Raw genomic sequence first — 19,221 nt, 5'->3', positions numbered from 1 at the left:
GATTTTACTAATGTAAAGTTTCTCAACCTCGGCCCGCCATCTGTTGTGCAGAATAGCTAGAATTCTATCCTACATTGTAGATATTGGTAATAATATTCTATACCTTCGGGGAAGGAATAACAGAAAAGGTATTCATTATTCTGTCAGGGTACTCCTCTCTGATCTAGATAAATAGATAGATAGATAGTTAGATAGATAGATAGATAGATAGATAGATAGATAGATAGATAGATAGATAGAAAGATAGATAGATAGATAGATAGATAGATAGATAGATAGATAGATAGATAGATAGATTTTTAAAATGTGGTTTCCTTTATCGGAAGTCGGTCTTCAAAATGTTTTTTCCTTTTTTGTTAGTTGGTTTTCAAAATATAGTTTCCTTCATTGTTAGTTGGTTTTCAAAATGTGGTTTCCTTTATTGTTAGCTGGTTTTCAAAATGTGGTTTCCTTCATTGTTAGTTGGTTTTTAAAATGTGGTTTCCTTCATTGTTAGTTGGTTTTTAAAATGTGGTTTCCTTTATTGTTAGCTGGTTTTCAAAATGTGGTTTCCTTCATTGTTAGCTGGTTTTTAAAATGTTTTTTTATCGGTACATAATCGGTACATGATCGGTAATACCTTGGATATGAGAAGAGTTCCCATCCCAGAACCGGTTCCACCTCCTAGAGAATGCGCCAACTGAAATCCCTAGACAGACAAAACTCTAAAACTGACGTTAAATAGGTTAGAAGATTAATTTTGAAGATTAATTTTGAGGATTTGAAAGAACTGTGGGATAATTTTACATGACCCACCGGCCACCATGAAAAAGTTATATTGCCTTTTCAGCGATAAAATTGTAACCTAATCCTAATACAAAATTATGGATATATTACTGTTTTTATAATGCAGGGTTTAAAAGAAAGTGATATGCGGATTCATCCTGCTGACACAATGAAGGAAGTTCACAGAATTTGTGTCGTTTTAAGATAGAAATAGCCAGATTTACCTGGAGACAATCGCAACCCTCTGACTCTCGTCGAACCACATCCAGGACAGATTCAACAAGTTCAGCTCCTAAACATTTCAGGGTTCAGAACCTACAGAACCTTTCAATATATATAAGTAAACTCATAACATTGTGGATTAGGAAGACGACTGACTGTTAGACTCAAGTTATGATTTGAAAAAGTCCAATGAAAAGGAGACACAGCAATTGTACAATGTACATGCGAACTCATTTCTCCTACGAAGTTAATAAACTACTGATAAACATAAAAAGTTTAAGTAAAAGAGATGCTTTGTATTGTGTTTATGTTTTGTGGATTACAGAAGAGTCCAGGGACAGGATAAGGTATCCAAGCCAAACCAAACTATTTGCAGACAAAGCGGAGTTGGAACTGATCGGCGCGGTTCTCAGTTTGATATTATTTCATTTTTGTCAATGTCACACTGTTGATTCATATTTTCAGAAGCCTAGTTTCTCGCGCGGACGTATTTAGATCTTGTTATTCAACTCCCGGTTCATTTCAGAATTAAATGATATATGCTTGAGTTCTACTGTCTACAAGTTGTTCAGAGGACGGAGGTTCACTACGGTAAGAACCTATTGAATGAGAACGGGGTTTTCATGATCTTTGGTGAACATAAGAGGGGTCCCGATGGACGTGGGTTGTAATTTCTGTATATATGTTTTTTTAAGCAGTAACGGTGATGATTTTTAATATTATAACATATTTTTTATTTTTCAAGTTATGAACTTTTCACTGGCATTGCAGCTAAATGACAATCGACTTCATCTAATTGCAGTCCGCCGGGAGTTACGAGACCTGTTTCACCGTTGGACGTTTATGTTGGACGTTTTATATTTCTTGGAATACTCTTTATTTTTCTCCTTCGTCGATTGTTGACGAAACAGTTTATACTTGCTTGTCTGCAACATTTGATACTAAATAAAAAATAAACTAAAAAATCAAGAAAAAGGTAAACTTGAAAATTCAGCATAAATTCATTTTAAAACAACTGAAAATATTTCTAATTCCTGTCTGCCTAAATTTGAAACTTGTTTCCGTTCAACGAAACATGCATTTGATGCATTTTTTATATCTCTGAAAAGAGTCTAAACTTTCAACATAAAACCTTGGCAAAAAATACTTCAAATAATTAGAGAATAACATAAGTTCTAAGAACATAAAATAGAAAGTTAGAAATTATATTTCAAGCTTAAAGTTGCAAAAAGTAATCTAAACGTTTAAAACAAATAATAAAAAAAGCAAACTCATTTTATTTACAGAGTCAAATTATTGAAATTATCAAAGAGAATCTGTGGGCCAAAATCAAAGAGAACCTGTGGGCCAAAATCAAAGAGAACCTGTGGGCCAAAATCAAAGAGAACCTGTGGGCCAAAATCAAAGAGAACCTGTGGGCCAAAATCAAAGAGAACCTGTGGGCCAAAATCAAAGAGAACCTGTGGGCCAAAATCAAAGAGAACCTGTGGGCCAAAATCAAAGAGAACCTGTGGGCCAAAATCAAAGAGAACCTGTGGGCCAAAATCAAAGAGAACCTGTGGGCCAAAATCAAAGAGAACCTGTGGGCCAAAATCAAAGAGAACCGATGGGCCAAAATCAAAGAGAACCTGTGGGCCAAAATCAAAGAGAACCTGTGGGCCAAAATCAAACAGAACCTGTGGGCCAAAATCAAACAAAACCTGTTGGCCAAAATCTCTTGAGATGACGGGATTAGTTTCAAGATTTTACTAATGTAAAGTTTCCAAAGATAGGATTAAACAAGTAGTTTAGGGATATTGGAAAATAAATATCAAAACAGAATATTCAATTAAATTAAAATACAAAAAGGAAAAGAAAAATTACCCTCAGTGTAGTGTCCTTTAGCCCAATTATTTCCTGCGCCATTTTGTCCAAAAACAAAATTATCAGGACGGAATATTCGTCCTATAGCTCCAGACCTAAAACAATATACTTTAAATATTGTTCATTTATTATCAGATTTATCTGATTATTCATCAGAAAAAAATCTAAGTTTAACTTTAAATATTTTTTGTAATAAGCATACTATGTAAATGTAATGTATGTATGTAGGTGAACAATTATATTAGTGTACGTTTATATAATTGTAAAGTTATGTAAGGGGGTGTACCTATGTGATTGTGAACTGTTGAATATATGTGAGGTTATGTAAATGTTCAGTATTTGATTAAATGCACGGTTATATGTACCTGACAGAATCCATGGTTCCAGGTTCTAGATCCACAAGCACAGCTCGGGGTACATACTTTCCTGAAAATGTACTGCAGAATAGTGTACAATGTACCGTAATTACATATAACTAGTGTCTGCCAGAGAATCCTGCTTAAAGAGACTCCCTAGATTCACGCACCCCTGACCCTTTAGTAAAAGTAAATTCTGACCGCGTCAACCTTGTTGCACCGGCAAGTCCTATTGAGTGTCTTCTTTATTCAACCAATGTCCGGGCGATACAGTACAAACTGGGACCGGAAATGTTGACCCGGCTCGGAAATTCAAATGTGCTACGGATGCCCGTGGATTTTACGTTTAATGGAAATGTTTAAGAATTAATACTTTTTGGGATCTTGTAAAATTAACTTTCAGAAATTCAGAGGAACCTTCCAAAAATTCCATTTTAAATCTTGAAATACTTATGTTCAAAGGTTTTTAAAGATATATTTGTTTGTTTGTAACAAATCTAGACGCTACTTCTCTAACGATTACTTAATTCAAAGTCTAATGAGATTCTCTCTAACTAAATCTCTAGCCAAAACTCAAGGCTCTGTATACGTCCGTTCTGATCAACTAATGATATTCAACTACTTTATTTATAAACAGGTAAAATGAACTGACCGGGCTAGCCCGGCTGGGTCAACATACAAAATAGTTAAGATAATAATATTATGAATACAGATAATAAATTAGAATTGCACATCATGGTAGAATATACTTCATGTTTATAATTTACTCTTTTAAAAAAAAAGCAGCATGCCAGATTCACAACGGTATCCTTTAATTTCAATAATGTTGAAGATAACGTTGTTTATCTAGTTTGAAACTTTCTTTTTTTCTGACAATAACCTCCGTTGTTTCTTTGTAATAGAAATGCGCAAACCTTACCACAATTAAAAATAATTTACATATATTCAAAGTTAAAGACATTGAGATCTTAAACATCCATTCTTGATAATACACATCTTTTTAGGTTAAGGTTTTGAAACGGACATACAGACAATTTAAGATTGAAGGGTCACTTTATATTCTGCCTACAGCCTCTTTAAGGTTTTGAAACGGACATACAGACACTTTAAAATTGAAGGGTAACTTTATGTTATGTCTGCAGTCCCTTTCAGGGCAAAGCATTGAAATTGTACAAACCTCCTGAAGCCTCATTGTAGTAAACATCAATCCTCTCAAGCTGTTGGATTAAATCCCCCCTAAACATTTAAGGTTTATAAACATCAATCCTCTCAAGCTGTTAGATTTAATCCCCCTAAACAGTTGAGGTTTATAAACATCAATCCTCTCAAGCTGTTGGATTAAATCCCCCGTAAACATTTAAGGTTTATAAACATCAATCCTCTCAAGCTGTTAGATTTAATCCCCCTAAACAGTTGAGGTTTATAAACATCAATCCTCTCAAGCTGTTGGATTAAATTCCCCGTAAACATTTAAGGTTTATAAACATCAATCCTCTCAAGCTGTTGGATTAAATCCCCTGTAAACATTTAAGGTTTATGAACATCAATCCTCTCAAGCTGTTGGATTAAATCCCCCATAAATATTCAAGGTTTATAAACATCAATCTTCTCAAGCTGTTGGATTAAATCCCCCGTAAACATTTAAGGTTTATGAACATCAATCCTCTCAAGCTGTTGGATTAAATCCCCCGTAAACATTTAAGGTTTATGAACATCAATCCATTCAAGCTGTTGGATTAAATCCCCCGTAAACATTCAAGGTTTATGAACATCAATCCTCTCAAACTGTTGGATTGAATCCCCTCTAAACATTTAAGGTTTATGAACATCAACCCTCTCAAGCTGTTGGATTAAATCCCCCGTAAACATTTAAGGTTTATAAACATCAATCCTCTCAAGCTGTTGGATTAAATCCCCCGTAAACATTCAAGGTTTATGAACATCAATCCTCTTAAGCTGTTGGATTAAATCCCCCGTAAACATTTAAGGTTTATGAACATCAATCCTCTCAAGCTGTTGGATTAAATCCCCTCTAAACATTCAAGGTTTATAAAACGTAATCCTCTCAAGCTGTTGGATTAAATCCTCTCTAATATTTAAGGTGCATACAGAGATAAATGCGTCTTCAAGATTTCTTATTAAAACACTTCCTGAGATTTATCTACGTATTCGCCTCAAGATCTACTTTTCTGTTTAAAAAAAAAATTAAGGCATGGTGTCGTAGGCCGTTGATATTATATTTCAAAGTTTGGAATATCAAAGGTTTACACCACCAGATTGCAGAAATAGAGGATCCAGTAAATTGGAAGTTGAGACGAGTAATCAGTTCTTTAATTGTTTGGCTTTAAATCTTTAAATTTACTAACAATAACGATCAAAATGACAAATTTTACGTAAAATTCTGAAGTTATTTTAAAATATTAAAGTGACCAAAATATTCGATTTTCCAAGATGAGTTATTTAAACTATCGTGAACGATCCCTTTAAAATCTTACTTGTATTCTCCATCCATATCAATCCCATGCTCTGAGCTGATTACCTAAATATTTTTAATAAAAGAGAATGTTCACAATTCTTTTTTGAAATTTTAATTAGATAAATTAAACTTTTTTCTCCGAAAAATGAAAACCTTTCAGATATCCTATAAACACTAACTTCAAATAAAAAATCAGTACAACATGTCCTTACAAAACCTTTAATTCAACTCAAAACAATGCATGAGAGTTATATTGGCAACATTGCAAAGAAACTGATTGCTTGTCTGTATATTTTTTCTAAACTGTTTATCTTCGCAACCTGGTATGATAAACACCAATTTGTTTTCAAACTATCAATTCTGCTAATTCAAATATACAGAGTTTGAAATATCAAAGGTTTATACCATCAGGTTGCAAATATATACAGATTATAAAAAAAGAGTGTGTGAGACGAGTAATCATCAAGTCATTTCAAATTAAATGTCCAGTCCCTTTAAGTCAAAAATAGTAAATGTTGGGTGTAAAGAAGAAAGTTGAACAGCTTTGTAATATAACTTTGTAGTAAACAATGTGAAGAATTTAAACTTTAATAAACTTGTTGAGTTCTCACTGTTTTATGTATTTTCTAGATAGTTCAACAATTTTTACAAACAATCTTTAATTTCTTTATGTAAGTTTGATTAAAAACATGTGGAAAATTATATCAGTTTTTTTATCATAAGGTTTATTGAAAATAGAACATTAAAGCTGCAATTTTTTTAGTATCTTCATAACCTAGGCAAATTCAAACAATTCTGTACTTATTGAACTTCAGTTAAGTAATGCATGGACTGAAAATTGTTAAGAACATTGTTTCGTAATACTTTGAAGAAAGTATAGTTTTATCCAACCAAGCAGCTCGATCGAAAACTTAAAAAAAATGAAAAGTGTGAATGATGCCATGATGTCTAACTGTTAATTGTGTGCTTGTGTCTCTCCCAGTTTCACTGAATAATGTATAGTTGGCTGAACAGTAAAAAAAAACATACAAATGATGAATAAAACTTAATTTCCCCTGAAAGAACAAATACTTTATAAAAACTTACTTATATTAAAGGGACTGAGGCGCTGTCAGAGCATCTTAAAAATGTAAAATGGAGCGAGGATTTAAGCCAGAAATCAGCTGAAGAGTCGTGGAACTAGATGAAGGGTAAAATACATGCAGGTATGGACCTTTTCATTCCTAAAATCCACAGACGTCAAGCTAACAAACCAAAATGGATGACCAAAAAAGTTATGAGATTAATCAGGACCAAACAAAGACGATACAATTTGTATATGCAGACCAGAACACCGGAGAATGAAAATAGTTTTATTAAAGCTCAGAAGGAATGTAAAAAAGCAGTACGAGGGGCCAAAAGAAGATTTGAACAGCTGATTGCAACAAATGGAAATAAAAGGCCTTTTAACTCTTATATTACCAGTAGAACAAAAAACCGAACAGGAGTTGGACCGCTTAAAGTTGACAACAAAATTATAAGTGACTACAAACAGATTGCTACAGTTTTAAACAAATCATTTTGTAGTGTTTTTACCAAAGAGGACACCAGCAATATCCCAAATTGCCCCCCACTTTCTAACAGCTTCATCAGGGATATATTTTTTGAACAAACCGAAGTTAAAGAGCAAATATTAAAACTTAAACCAGGTACAGCCCAGGGACCTGACAATATTCCAGCTAGAATACTAAAGGACAATGTTGATCACTTGTCACTACCCCTGTCCATCATTTTCAATAAATCTATGAGTACGGGAGAGGTTCCCGGAGACTGGAAATTAGCCAATGTTACTCCAATTTACAAAAAAGGCTCTAAAAATAAACCAGAAAACTACAGACCAATTTCTCTTACTTCCATTTCTTGTAAATTAATGGAGTCCATTATTCGAGACCGAGTTAATTCTCACTTGACCAGGAATCTTCTTATAAACTCCTCTCAGCATGGCTTCATGAAAAGCAAGTCCTGTACCACTAACTTGCTGGAATTCCTTGAAAAAATAACCACCATACTTGATGAAGGAGATCCTGCAGATGTAATTTACCTGGATTTTAGTAAAGCTTTTGATAAAGTTCCGAGAATGAGATTACTTGCTAAAATCAAAGCTCATGGAATTGACGACAGGGTCTTGAACTGGTTTTCCGAATGGTTAAATAATAGGAAACAAAGAACTGTCCTTAATGGAAGTTATTCTGAATGGAGCGAAGTTGAATCTGGAGTCCCCCAGGGGTCGGTGCTCGGCCCCCTGGCTTTCATAATTTATATAAATGACATTGACTGGACTGCTGAACTAATAAGTATATTGAAGAAATTTGCTGACGACACCAAACTGGGTCACAGAGTCAGAAATGATGGAGATAGGAGAACTTTACAAGAATGCTTAAACAAACTAATTGGTTGGGCGGACACATGGTGCATGGATTTTAATGTTCTAAAATGCAAAGTCCTACATCTAGGCAGACAGAACAAAAAATTTGAATATACAATGAATGGTTTGGTGCTGGAATCTGTCGATAAAGAGCGAGATATTGGCGTTGTAGTGGAAAAGTCCTTAAAACCTTCTCTACAGTGTGCAGAGGCAGCTCGGAGAGCTACTGGAGTTCTTACTCAAATAACTAAGGCATTCTTGTATCGTGATAGAGTGACATTTCTTAGACTTTACACACAATTTGTGAGGTGTCACCTTGAGTTTGCGGTTACTACCTGGTCCCCATGGACAGTTGGAGATAGGGACACCCTGGAGAAAGTTCAGATTAAAGCAATTAATCTAATAACAGGACTCAAGGGTAAAACATACATGAAAAAACTACAAGAACTTGGTATCCAGTCACTGGAACAGAGGAGAGTTAGATTTGATCTTATTCAAACATTTAAAATACTCAGAGGTTATGATAAAGTAGAGAAGGGGACTTGGTTTACCTTGGTCGGCTCAGATGTTGCAAGACAGAGAAGAATGACATCTTACAAGGATAACTTGGTACCAAAGCATTCTAGGACAGATCTTCGACGCAACTTCTACTCAAACCGGGTGGTAAACCTTTGGAACAATTTACCTACTGAAATCAAGGATGCAAAATCTCTGAATATCTTTAAATCTCTACTTGACGCCCATCTTTAACACCTTGAACTACTATGCCAGGATTAGTGTGGAAGAGGTTACACAAGGAGGACGTAAATTTAGAGGACTTGATCACTTCTCCGAGAGGACCTAACTGAAATTCCCGTTATGCTTCTACCTGGAGTCCTGGGGATAACTCATCAAGTATTCCAAGTAAGTAAGACTGTAAGCGTCATTTCATGTAATCCTTTATGTGTGGCAATACCTCATTAAAAACTGTATTCCTGAAACCTTTGCGTTCGTCTAGTACTTTACAGAGATATGTTTGTGTAAACTTATCGAAACCCGCTTGTATTCAGCTGCAGTTTCTAGAGTGCGCAAATTTTTTAAGGGTACCATTTAAATATGGAGGTTCATTTGAAATTATGCTTTCAGTCCCAATTTAAAACGAATCAAAATTTGGGGCAAATCGGACCAGTATTTATGCTCGGACGTCCAAAATAACAAAGAGAGATTACTACTTTATATATAAATTATGCAAGATTTTTTTTAGGAATTTTTTTATTTTTGTGCTTTAGTTGCTTACATTTATATATATATAACTCTTAAATATACGTTTTTATATATATATATAAATGTATATACAAAAGTTAGAAGAATCAGCGATGTGTAAAATTGAGCATATTTCTTATTCTTCTGATACATTAGAATACACAAATTGAACCATTTTTCCACAGACAGCAGATTTGTCAAATATTATTATTGTATTAGCTTCAAAACAACAATAAAAACAAGATCGAGATTAAAAGATAAAGATAAAAAGTAACAGTTATAAATCAAGGACTATAACAAAAACAGAAATCTGAAGAAGAAAAAATATAAAAAAACAATGCAGTAAACGTAGTGACAATAACAACATTAATGTAGCAAATATCAGGTAACATGAAATTCTGCAAACCTGCAGTACGTTGTATATTATTAACAATCTATGTTTGTAAACTTATTCAGTACATACCACCATTATTCATTGAAATTGCGTTTCAATTGAATACATATTAGATTAAATAATGGGATATATAATGATCTACATCTTGCGCCTATTTTAACTGTGCTGTAATACGTAACGTTATTGCCTTAATCATGTGATAAAATGTAGGAATTGTAATTACGTCTATTAATTTAACTTGTAACATACAAACCGAAAATACACTATAGTTGATATAGAAACTCCAACTTGATTACAGCGTAGAGTAATTGCGTCCTTGTTGAAACATACGGGCTGAGATCATACCTCGGTATCTGGTACAGATCAATTAAGAGCTTGTTTGATAGCAACGCTTGTGTTCTTGTGTAACATTTAGAGCTCGATTAATAGCTTGTTTGATTATAGCTAAGCTTGTGTCCCTGTGTGGCATTTAAAGCTCAATTAATAGCTTGTTGATAGCTACGCTTGTGTCTCTGTGTGGCATTAAGAGCTCGATAATAGCTAACCAATAGCTAACGAGATCGCGCCCAGTAGGAGTGGCGTTGATGTATCACGGGAATGATAGTTAAGAGAATCTGAATTGCACCAGTATAGATACGTTTCGAGAAATTGTTATGGAGTAGGCGTTTACAACATTGAAACATCAGAAAAAACGCAAAAAGATAAGAAAAGAGAATGATCGAGATTATTAACAAAATCTAGAGCAAGATGTAAAGAATAACAAGTTTTGGAACTATAAATGCAAGATTTTAATATACATAAAAACAAGGATCGGAACTAGAGCAAGACTGATGTAAAAAAGAACAAGAATCGGAACTAATGAGCAAGAATGATAAAAAGAACAAGAATCGGAACTAGAGCTAGAATTATAAACAAGACCAAGAATCGTAACTAGAGCAAGAATGATATAAACAAGACCAAGAATCGTAACTACAGCAAGAATGATATAAACAAGACCAAGAATCGTAACTACAGCAAGAATGATGTAAAGACGTAGAATAATCGGACTAGAGCATATAAAGAAGAACAAGAAGTGGAACTTTACAAGAATGCTATTAAAAAAGAAACATAATCGGAATTAGAGCAAGAGTGATATTTAAAAAAGCAAGAAACGGGGCTTAAAGAAGGAACAGAATGGGAACTAGAGGTGCGAGAATGATATGAAAACAAAATCAAAAGATGAGAAGAAAAAATTAAAAAGATTTTTACCTCCCAGAATTTTGACCCGATCTGGTTACCACACTGCCCAGCCTGAAGATGAACGATTTCGCGCATTTTAGATTTTAGATTTTTCTTGAATAAATCCACCGAAATAACTTGTTAAATGATTTTAACTGATCAGCCCTACACTCTGTGCCTCAATGCATTGGCCTCATTTCTTATAGTTGCTCACAACGCAGGGACTAAAATACTCTACTCTAATTTTTAAATTTAATAAAATCACAATATATTGTAAATACTATATTTTTAATTACAAATGATTATCGGAATATAATAAGTAATGAATTTCCACCCCTGTGACGATCAGCTGATTAGAAAGCAGGGTGTGTTGGCCGGCCGGGGCCGGGTACTCAAGCCAAAAAATAGAAAATGCTCTAAAGTAAAGAATCGGGAAATCAGCGTGGGGAAAGCCCTTCATATACTAATCACTAAAATATTTCTTCCTTGAAGTCTGTACTGTAAAAAAAATAACTATACTATCCTTGGTTTAAAGGATAGATAGTTGCAAATATTGAAGATGAATAAAACCATCCTTCCATTACTACCCTTGGTTTAATATTCTTGGAAAGAAAGATATGTAGAAAAAAAAGTGGAGACGAATATAACCATCCTTCCATTAATATCCTTATTTTAGAGGATAGATAGATGAAAAGAGTGGAGACGAATATAACCATCCTTCATTTAATATCCTTTGTTTAAAGGATAGATAGATAAAAATATTGAAGATAAATGTAACCATCCTTCCTTTAGTGTCCTTGGTTTAAAGGATAGATATTAAAAGATTGAAGACGAATGTAACTCTCTTTTCTTTAATATTCTTGGAAAAAACGTTAGATAGTTAAAATCAAATAGATTCTATTTGGATAAAATATTGAAGACGAATATAACCATTCTTCCTTTGATGTTTTTGGTTAAAAAGCTAGATAAATCAAAAGATTAAAGAAAAATAAAACCATCCTTTCTTACTATCCTTGGTTTAACGGACAGACAGATGAAAAGATTGAAGACGATTATAACCATCTTTTGCTTACTGTCGTTGGATTAAAGGATAGATAGATAAAATGAAAGAAGACAAATAAAACCATCCTTCCATTAATATCCTTGGTTTAAAGGATAGATAAATAAAAAGGTTGAAGACGAATATAACCATCCTTCAATTACTATCGTTGGTTAAAAGGATAGATAGATATAAAGATTGAAGACGAATACTTCCATCTTGTTTTATCTACTGTAAGGCTATTATATTTTCTTGTTTGGCAGCAAAGTGTAATATAATAAACCTTGCTTTCCCCTCCCCTTTCTTGTCCCTTCCCTTCCCCTCCCCTTTCTTGTCCCTTCCCCTCCCCTTTTTAGTTCCTTCCCTTCCCCTCCCCTTTCTTGTCCTTTCCCTTCCCCTCCCCTTTTTAGTTCCTTTCCTTCCCCTCCCCTTTTCAGTTACTCTTCTTTTCCTTCCCTTTCCAGTTCCTTTCCTTACCCTACCCTTTCCATTTACTTTCCTTCCCCTTCCCTTTCCAGTTACTTTTCTTTCCCTCCCCTTTCCAGTTACTTCTTTTACCCTCCCCTTTCCATTTACTTTCCTTCTGCTCCCCTTTGCAGTTCCTTTCCTTCCCCTCCCATTTCAATTTCCTTTCCTTTCCCTCCCCTTTCCATTTACTTTCCTTTCCTTCTCTCTCCTATTTTTCATTCCCCCTCACCTGTTCTCTTTCCTTACTTGCCATGTCATTTCTTCCATAAAATTAACTCTTATTTCTCAACTTCTTCCTTTTCCATTGCTCCCTTCCCTTCCCTTTCAATATTTTTCGTTATTTCTTTTTCATACCACATACTAACTACCCCCAATTCTGTAAATCTTTTCCTTATTTTCATTTCTTCCTTTTCCTTCCTTTCCAAGATTTTCTTCCATCTTCTCCCTTTCCCAGGTATCCTGCTCCGACCCCCCCCCCCTCTCCCTCCCTCCAATACAGATATTACTGGTGTACCATACCCAGTAGACATCTCAAGCTAGACTTCTATATTTGTTTATCTGTCTAACTATTTAACTAGACATCTCAAGCTAGACTTCTATATTTGTTTATCTGTCCAACTATTTAACTTTATAAACTCTCTGCTTTGTTTTACTTTGCCTCTACTTTTCTTAAATAAATAAAGAAAAATAAAAGTTTTGCTTTCTTGCAATTAGAAACACAAAGGAGACAAAATTCTGGGGTTCTGGCCTCAGAAAACTTTTCATTAAAACTTCCAGCATAATTTTAATTGCTTGTTTTTATTTTATTAAACCTGATATTTAATCGTTTTTTTTTCGTTTATTACCCTTTAGATTTATCAAAAATCACTCAGTGTTTGCTCTCAGTTCATTTCTTAATTGTTGATCAGACAAAGCTTCTAAGGATGCGCAGACAAAAAAAATTGTGATTGAAAGTCATAGTTTGCTGGGACAGTTACTGTTAAAACTGAATGGTGTATTTATCGAACTTTATTCCTTTGTGGGTAGCTCTGTATCTACATTCTACACAGAGTCAAAGTTTAGATTTGAATTTGTCTCCTGTCTCTCTCTCTGATGTCTAAAATCTAAAATTTGGAAATGTAAAATATATTTTTAAAATAGGAATACAAACAAATACAGGCATATTATAATGGGATAATAACTAGGTTAAATTGTATATATTTCATATTTATAACTATATATCTAGGGTGTTGTAATAACAGGGGGACTAAGGTTTTTGGGTCCTTTTTATACACTTAAAAATTTTAAATTTGGTTCTCTGTTTTCTTGATTTTTTTATTCTTTTACTCGAAGGGGATAAACTTGCAACAGATGAGCTACAGTTTGGGTTTCAAGCTAAATCTAGCACATCTATGTGTACTTAAGCGATAAAGACTGTAATAGATGATTATAATAGACTAGACAGGCCAATGTTTGCCTGTTCAATGGACCTAAGTAAAGCATTTGACATGGTTTCTTGGGCTAAACTATTTTCTGAACTTTTGAAAAGAAAAATATCACCCATTAAGATGCTTAATGCATACTAACTCAAATCAAATGTGTAATGTGAGAAAGGGGGAACATTATTTCACAACCTTTTAATGTGAAAAATGGTGTACGCCAGGGTACAGTATCCTCGCATTGTTTTGTGTTTTTATAAATGATCTCAATGTTTAATTTAGGCATATGAAAGTTGGTTGTTAACTAAATTACGTATACCATAGGAGTCTGGGTTTTTGCGGATGACATTATATTATTATCTCCGAGTCTATCTGGACTACAGTTAATCACTAATGTTTGTGAACAAGTTTGCTAGTCTACATCAGTTAAAATTTAGCACAAATGTAGATGTTTCCAAATCAAAAACAAAATATATAGTTTTCAGTAACCCTGTCATGAATACTGATAATAATTTACCCTTACCCTATGTAAGTGAAATTAAACATCTGGGCAGCACACTACAGTCTTATGGTTCTATGACAAAAGATGTTAGCTGTGCTAAATTTATTTCTAAAATACATTCTCTTAATCAAGAATTTCATTATGCAATACATCCATGTATTAAGATTGTATGATATATATACTTGTGATTTCTATGCTCAAATCTCTGGGATTTATACAGAGTAGGGATGTTCAAAACCTCCTGAATTCAGGGAACATTGCTATTCGCAAGAGAAACCCATAGATATTTCATTGAGCCCATTTCTAATGTTTCTTATATTAAAACAGTTTTATGCACAATAGTTTTTTACAATTTGTGACCAGCTTATCAAAATGTCCTTAAGCTATGTTTCGACTTTTAGTAGATCTAAGTAAACATGATTTAAGAACTGTTTTATGCAAAAATCTTGAATCAATTGCACAAGATTGTAATGTATAATCTAGATATCCAAACAAATTTAGTTTGAAACAAAATGGTATATACAATCATATTCCTTTAGACCAGGAGTTCTTCATTAATTACTAAAAGTGAAAGATGACAATTTTGTTCTAAACAATGGAACAGAGTTTTTTTCACAAACTCTACTTTTCTAATCTCTATATCTTTGCAACTCAATGTCGTAGACCTTTGATATTTCAAACTATGAATTCCGTTAGACCAAATAATGTAAGTTTGAAATATCAAAGGTTTACATCATCAGATTGTAAAGATATAGGGATTAGACAATTTGAGTTTGTGACAAAACTCAGTTCCTTTGTTGATAATGAGATCGCAACCATGATTAACTTTTTATGTTTCGACTAGAAACTATATTTATATATTCCATACTTTATTCTTGTTTTTATATTATCATTATATTCTACCATTTTACCTTTGTGTACGAAATAAATCTATAATAATGATAGCCTCTGCCGTGTTCTTTTAGTATCCGAGGATTGAATTTTGATAATTTTGATAATTCACATAATAGTTTCCTATGACCAGAATATTTCATTGATTATTTATGTGAAAGATAGATCCCATGTCAGGCTTCGACATCCGTCTTGTGTTTACATTACCGCCAGTGACAGTACACTGCAGTACAAAAGATGCGTACACCTCTGAAATAGCTTTCCTTGCATTACATCCTTGAAGATTTGTATATGTGTATTTAAAGTACGTTTACCAAGGAAAGGATGATAAATTATCTAAAAATGCCGCAATATAAATAAAAAAATTGTATAGCCTACAATCTGAATAAAAACATGCGTTAATAAATTAAAATGATTTTCATAATTTAGTGTCTTTTGGACATCTTAAACTCAGTATATAAATCTATAAACAAAAAATAGGAACTGTGAAATGAGATATATAAAAATTAAAATATTAAATTGTATCGTAAAAAAAAGATTCGATAAAAAAGCAGATCATTTAGATATAAAACCTTGACATTTTAAATGAATTTTATAATAAATTTAAAAGATCGACCCTTAAAATTTAAATAATTGGTCACATCAATACTTTAAAAACCCCCCTCCCCCCCCCCCCCTGCTTTACAAGACATGGATTAAGCGTTTTACAGATGTTGTTATAGATAACCCTTGTCCTTTATCTGTGAATATATATATGCCCAATACCCCTCATTACTGATTTTCTATAATCCATTATACAAGAGAAAACACACTCAAAACACACCGCAAAGCACTTTAAACATAAGATAAACATTCAAAACACACCGCAGAGCACTTTAAACATAAGGTAAACACTCAAAACATACAACAGAGCACTTTAAACATAAAATAAAAATTTAAAACACACCGCAGAGGACTTTAAACATAAAATAAAAATTTAAAACACACTGCAGAGCACTTTAAACATAAAATAAAAATTTAAAACACACCGCAGAGCACTTAAATCTAAGATAAACACTCAAAACACACCGCAGAGCACTTTAAACGTAAGGTAAACACTCAAAACACACCGCAGAGCACTTTAAACATAAGGTAAACAATCAAAACACACCGCAGAGCACTTTAAACATAAGATAAACATTCAAAACACACGGCAGAGCACTTAAATCTAAGATAAACACTCAAAACACACCGCATAGCACTTTCAACGTGAAATAAACACTCAAAACACACCGCAGAGCACTTTAAACATAAGGTAAACACTCAAAACACACCGCAGAGCACTTTAATCATAAGATAAACACTCAAAACACACCGCAGAGCACTTTCAACGTGAAATAAACATTCAAAACACACCGCAGAGCACTTAAACATAAGGTAAACATTCAAAACACAACGCAGATCACTTAAACATAAGATAAACACTCAAAACATACCGCAGAACACTTTAAAAACAAACATAACCATTTTAAACAAAAAAAATACTTTAAACATAACATGAACACTTTAAACACAGCGTTAATACTTTAAACATAGCTTTAATTAAATAGTTAAACCACAACGTAAATACATTAAACACTGCTTTAAGCACTGTTTTAACACAACATGAACACTTAAAATGTTAGTTAATGTCCTCCTCCTATTCTGTCTCAGAGTCCACTATGTTTAACCTTGATGGTTCCTAAACTTGCAGAATCCTCTTAAAACATTGCTTTACTTACTTGTAGCCTACAAGTTGTAGGTCGATCTGCAGAGGGCCTCTTGGTCCATAGCGCAGATATCTGTTTTGTCATCGCGGAACAGTGTTAGCACCAGTCCATGCATCTCGAATATCAGCGTCCTAAACACTGATCCTGATTGCACTTATTATTGATTTAAACCTAAAATAGAAAAATAAGAAAAATTGTAAAAATATTTTCTGAGTATAGTTTAAATTTAAAAATTCTAATTTTATTTACAACTCTTCTCTCACCCATCCATTCTACACGGAATAAATTCTAAAAATCTTAAATCTAAGAATAACCTGAAAATGATGACACAAAATTGAATTCTTACGCTGTTCAAAGAGCAAAAACGACTTTAAAAGAGAGGTGTTGGGGGGGGGGGGGGTAAATATCTGTTCAACAACTTTTAATCTGTAGGTTCACAAAAACTTTGTAAAATGTCAAAGTTTCAAATTTGTCAAACAACATTTAAATTTTGCTTCAGATTTCAAACTTTTTGTTTAAAAATTTAACAGATGGCGGAAATTTCATTAACATCCTCTAGCAATCCCTGGCGACAACTTATATTTTTGTACATTTTAGGCCAGGGGTGTATATTTTTCAGAAATTATTGAGTAGGGGGGGAATAAAAAAATCAAAAGGCTAGTATTTTCCTTCTTTTTTAAAACTTTTAATCCAAAAATAATTTATTTTATCAAACATGCATCAATTAAATGGAGGAAAAAATATTTTCACAAAGGGGGGGGGGGAGTAATGAATTTACGAGAAAATATCCACCACTGTTTCAGTCCCAGTTTGCTTAACCTACGAGCATATTTTTGTAATTACATTGTATAACAATTTAATGCTGAAAGATTTCGCAGATTTATCTAATTCCTCGACCCATCCCACAAAACAATTATGAACCAACCGTTTGAGCAGGTGTATAGGTTTTTATCTTGATTCCTAATCTTGATTTAAATTTTCATTGATGATCAGTAATTTGGTGTTTTTGTTTTGTTATTTTCATCAATATATTTTTATCTTTTCTTTCCATGATTCCTAGATATTATTTCCTGAAATATTAATTTTTATATAAATTCTGTAATAAAATCAGTTCAAACTTTTGAATCATGTGCTCACTGCTCAGCCGTCTATCTTGTTTAGTCACTAGTAGTTTGTGTAGTGTAGATAGAGTTCAGTCACTTCATAATGCTTGTGGGATATCGAGTTTAGACGCTGCATAATTTGTGCAGTGGATCTTGGGTATAGTCGCTGATAGTTTGTGCAGTGGATATTGAGTTCAGTTGATATTAGTTTGTGCAGTGGATATCGAGTTCAGTCGCTGATAATTGGTGTAGGGGATATTGAGTTCACTCGATAATAGTTTGTGCATTAGATATCGAGTTCAGTCATTGATAGTTTGTGCAGTGGATATCGAGTTCAGTCGTTTTTAGTTTGTGCAGCATGGATATCAAGTTCAGTCGCATAGTTGGTGCAATGGAAATTGAATCCAGTCGATGATAGTTTGTGCAGTCGATACGAGTTCAGTCGCTGATAGTTGGTGCAGAGGATATTGAGTTCACTATCCCGTTCAAAAGTTTTGCTCTCTGAATTCTGTATATCTGTATATCCCAACTCTACTGCTGAATCCTGCATACATCTCAACATTGTTGTTAAGATGAATAATTCTTTTATCTGTTTAAATATTCAACGTGTTGTAAGGTTTAGAATACAACCCTTCTACAACCTTGTAAAATTGATCCGATAAACTCATTTCATACATTCTAAAAGATTTTTTTCATAATTTTTTAAAAATTGTTCTTAAAATTGAATTACAGCGCTTCTCATATTAGCTTGTTCTTAAGACAAATAAATATTAAAATAGCTAAATGCAAAATGCAGTGTACCCACCTACAGGAAATATTAAAATTCTTTTTCAACAAATTTAAAGCATTCTTCTAAGTTCATATTGTTCAAAAGTGGATTTTTTGATTTTAGGATGGCTTTGTACCAAAAATCAAATTTTAAGGAAATTTTATCTCTTTCAAAACAATGCCTTTTCTTTCGAAAGATTATAAAAAAAAGTGTCAATAAGTTAAACCGAATTTAGTAAAAATGTAGATTAATTTGATATAAAAACCATTTTTCAATATTAACTTATAATTTCCCATATTTTTATTCATTTGGGACAATGTAGGAAGTAAAGCAAAATAAAAAT

The 19,221-nt window shown here is 33.2% G+C and overlaps 1 protein-coding gene across 1 annotated transcript in view; it reads right to left on the bottom strand.

Annotated features, from left to right (window-relative positions):
- The window catches only part of LOC111707487 (tubulin beta chain), a gene marked incomplete in the record, with an annotated part of 26,286 nt that extends 15,148 nt beyond the window's left edge, over positions 1-11,138 (bottom strand). Inside the window, 8 exon segments of the mRNA XM_023480596.1 lie at positions 104-163; positions 620-688; positions 990-1,057; positions 2,851-2,945; positions 3,216-3,276; positions 4,384-4,442; positions 5,702-5,745; positions 10,971-11,138. Of these exon segments, the coding sequence (XP_023336364.1) occupies positions 104-163; positions 620-688; positions 990-1,057; positions 2,851-2,945; positions 3,216-3,276; positions 4,384-4,442; positions 5,702-5,745; positions 10,971-11,036 (522 nt within the window).
- Positions 11,139-19,221: the final 8,083 nt, after the last annotated feature.

This window comes from Eurytemora carolleeae, unplaced genomic scaffold, assembly GCF_000591075.1.
Source record: "Eurytemora carolleeae unplaced genomic scaffold, Eaff_2.0 scaffold804, whole genome shotgun sequence".
NCBI classification, from domain to species: Eukaryota; Metazoa; Arthropoda; class Copepoda; order Calanoida; family Temoridae; genus Eurytemora; species Eurytemora carolleeae.
Note: the sequence above shows the minus strand (reverse complement) of the source record. Positions and strands in the feature narration are given on the sequence as shown.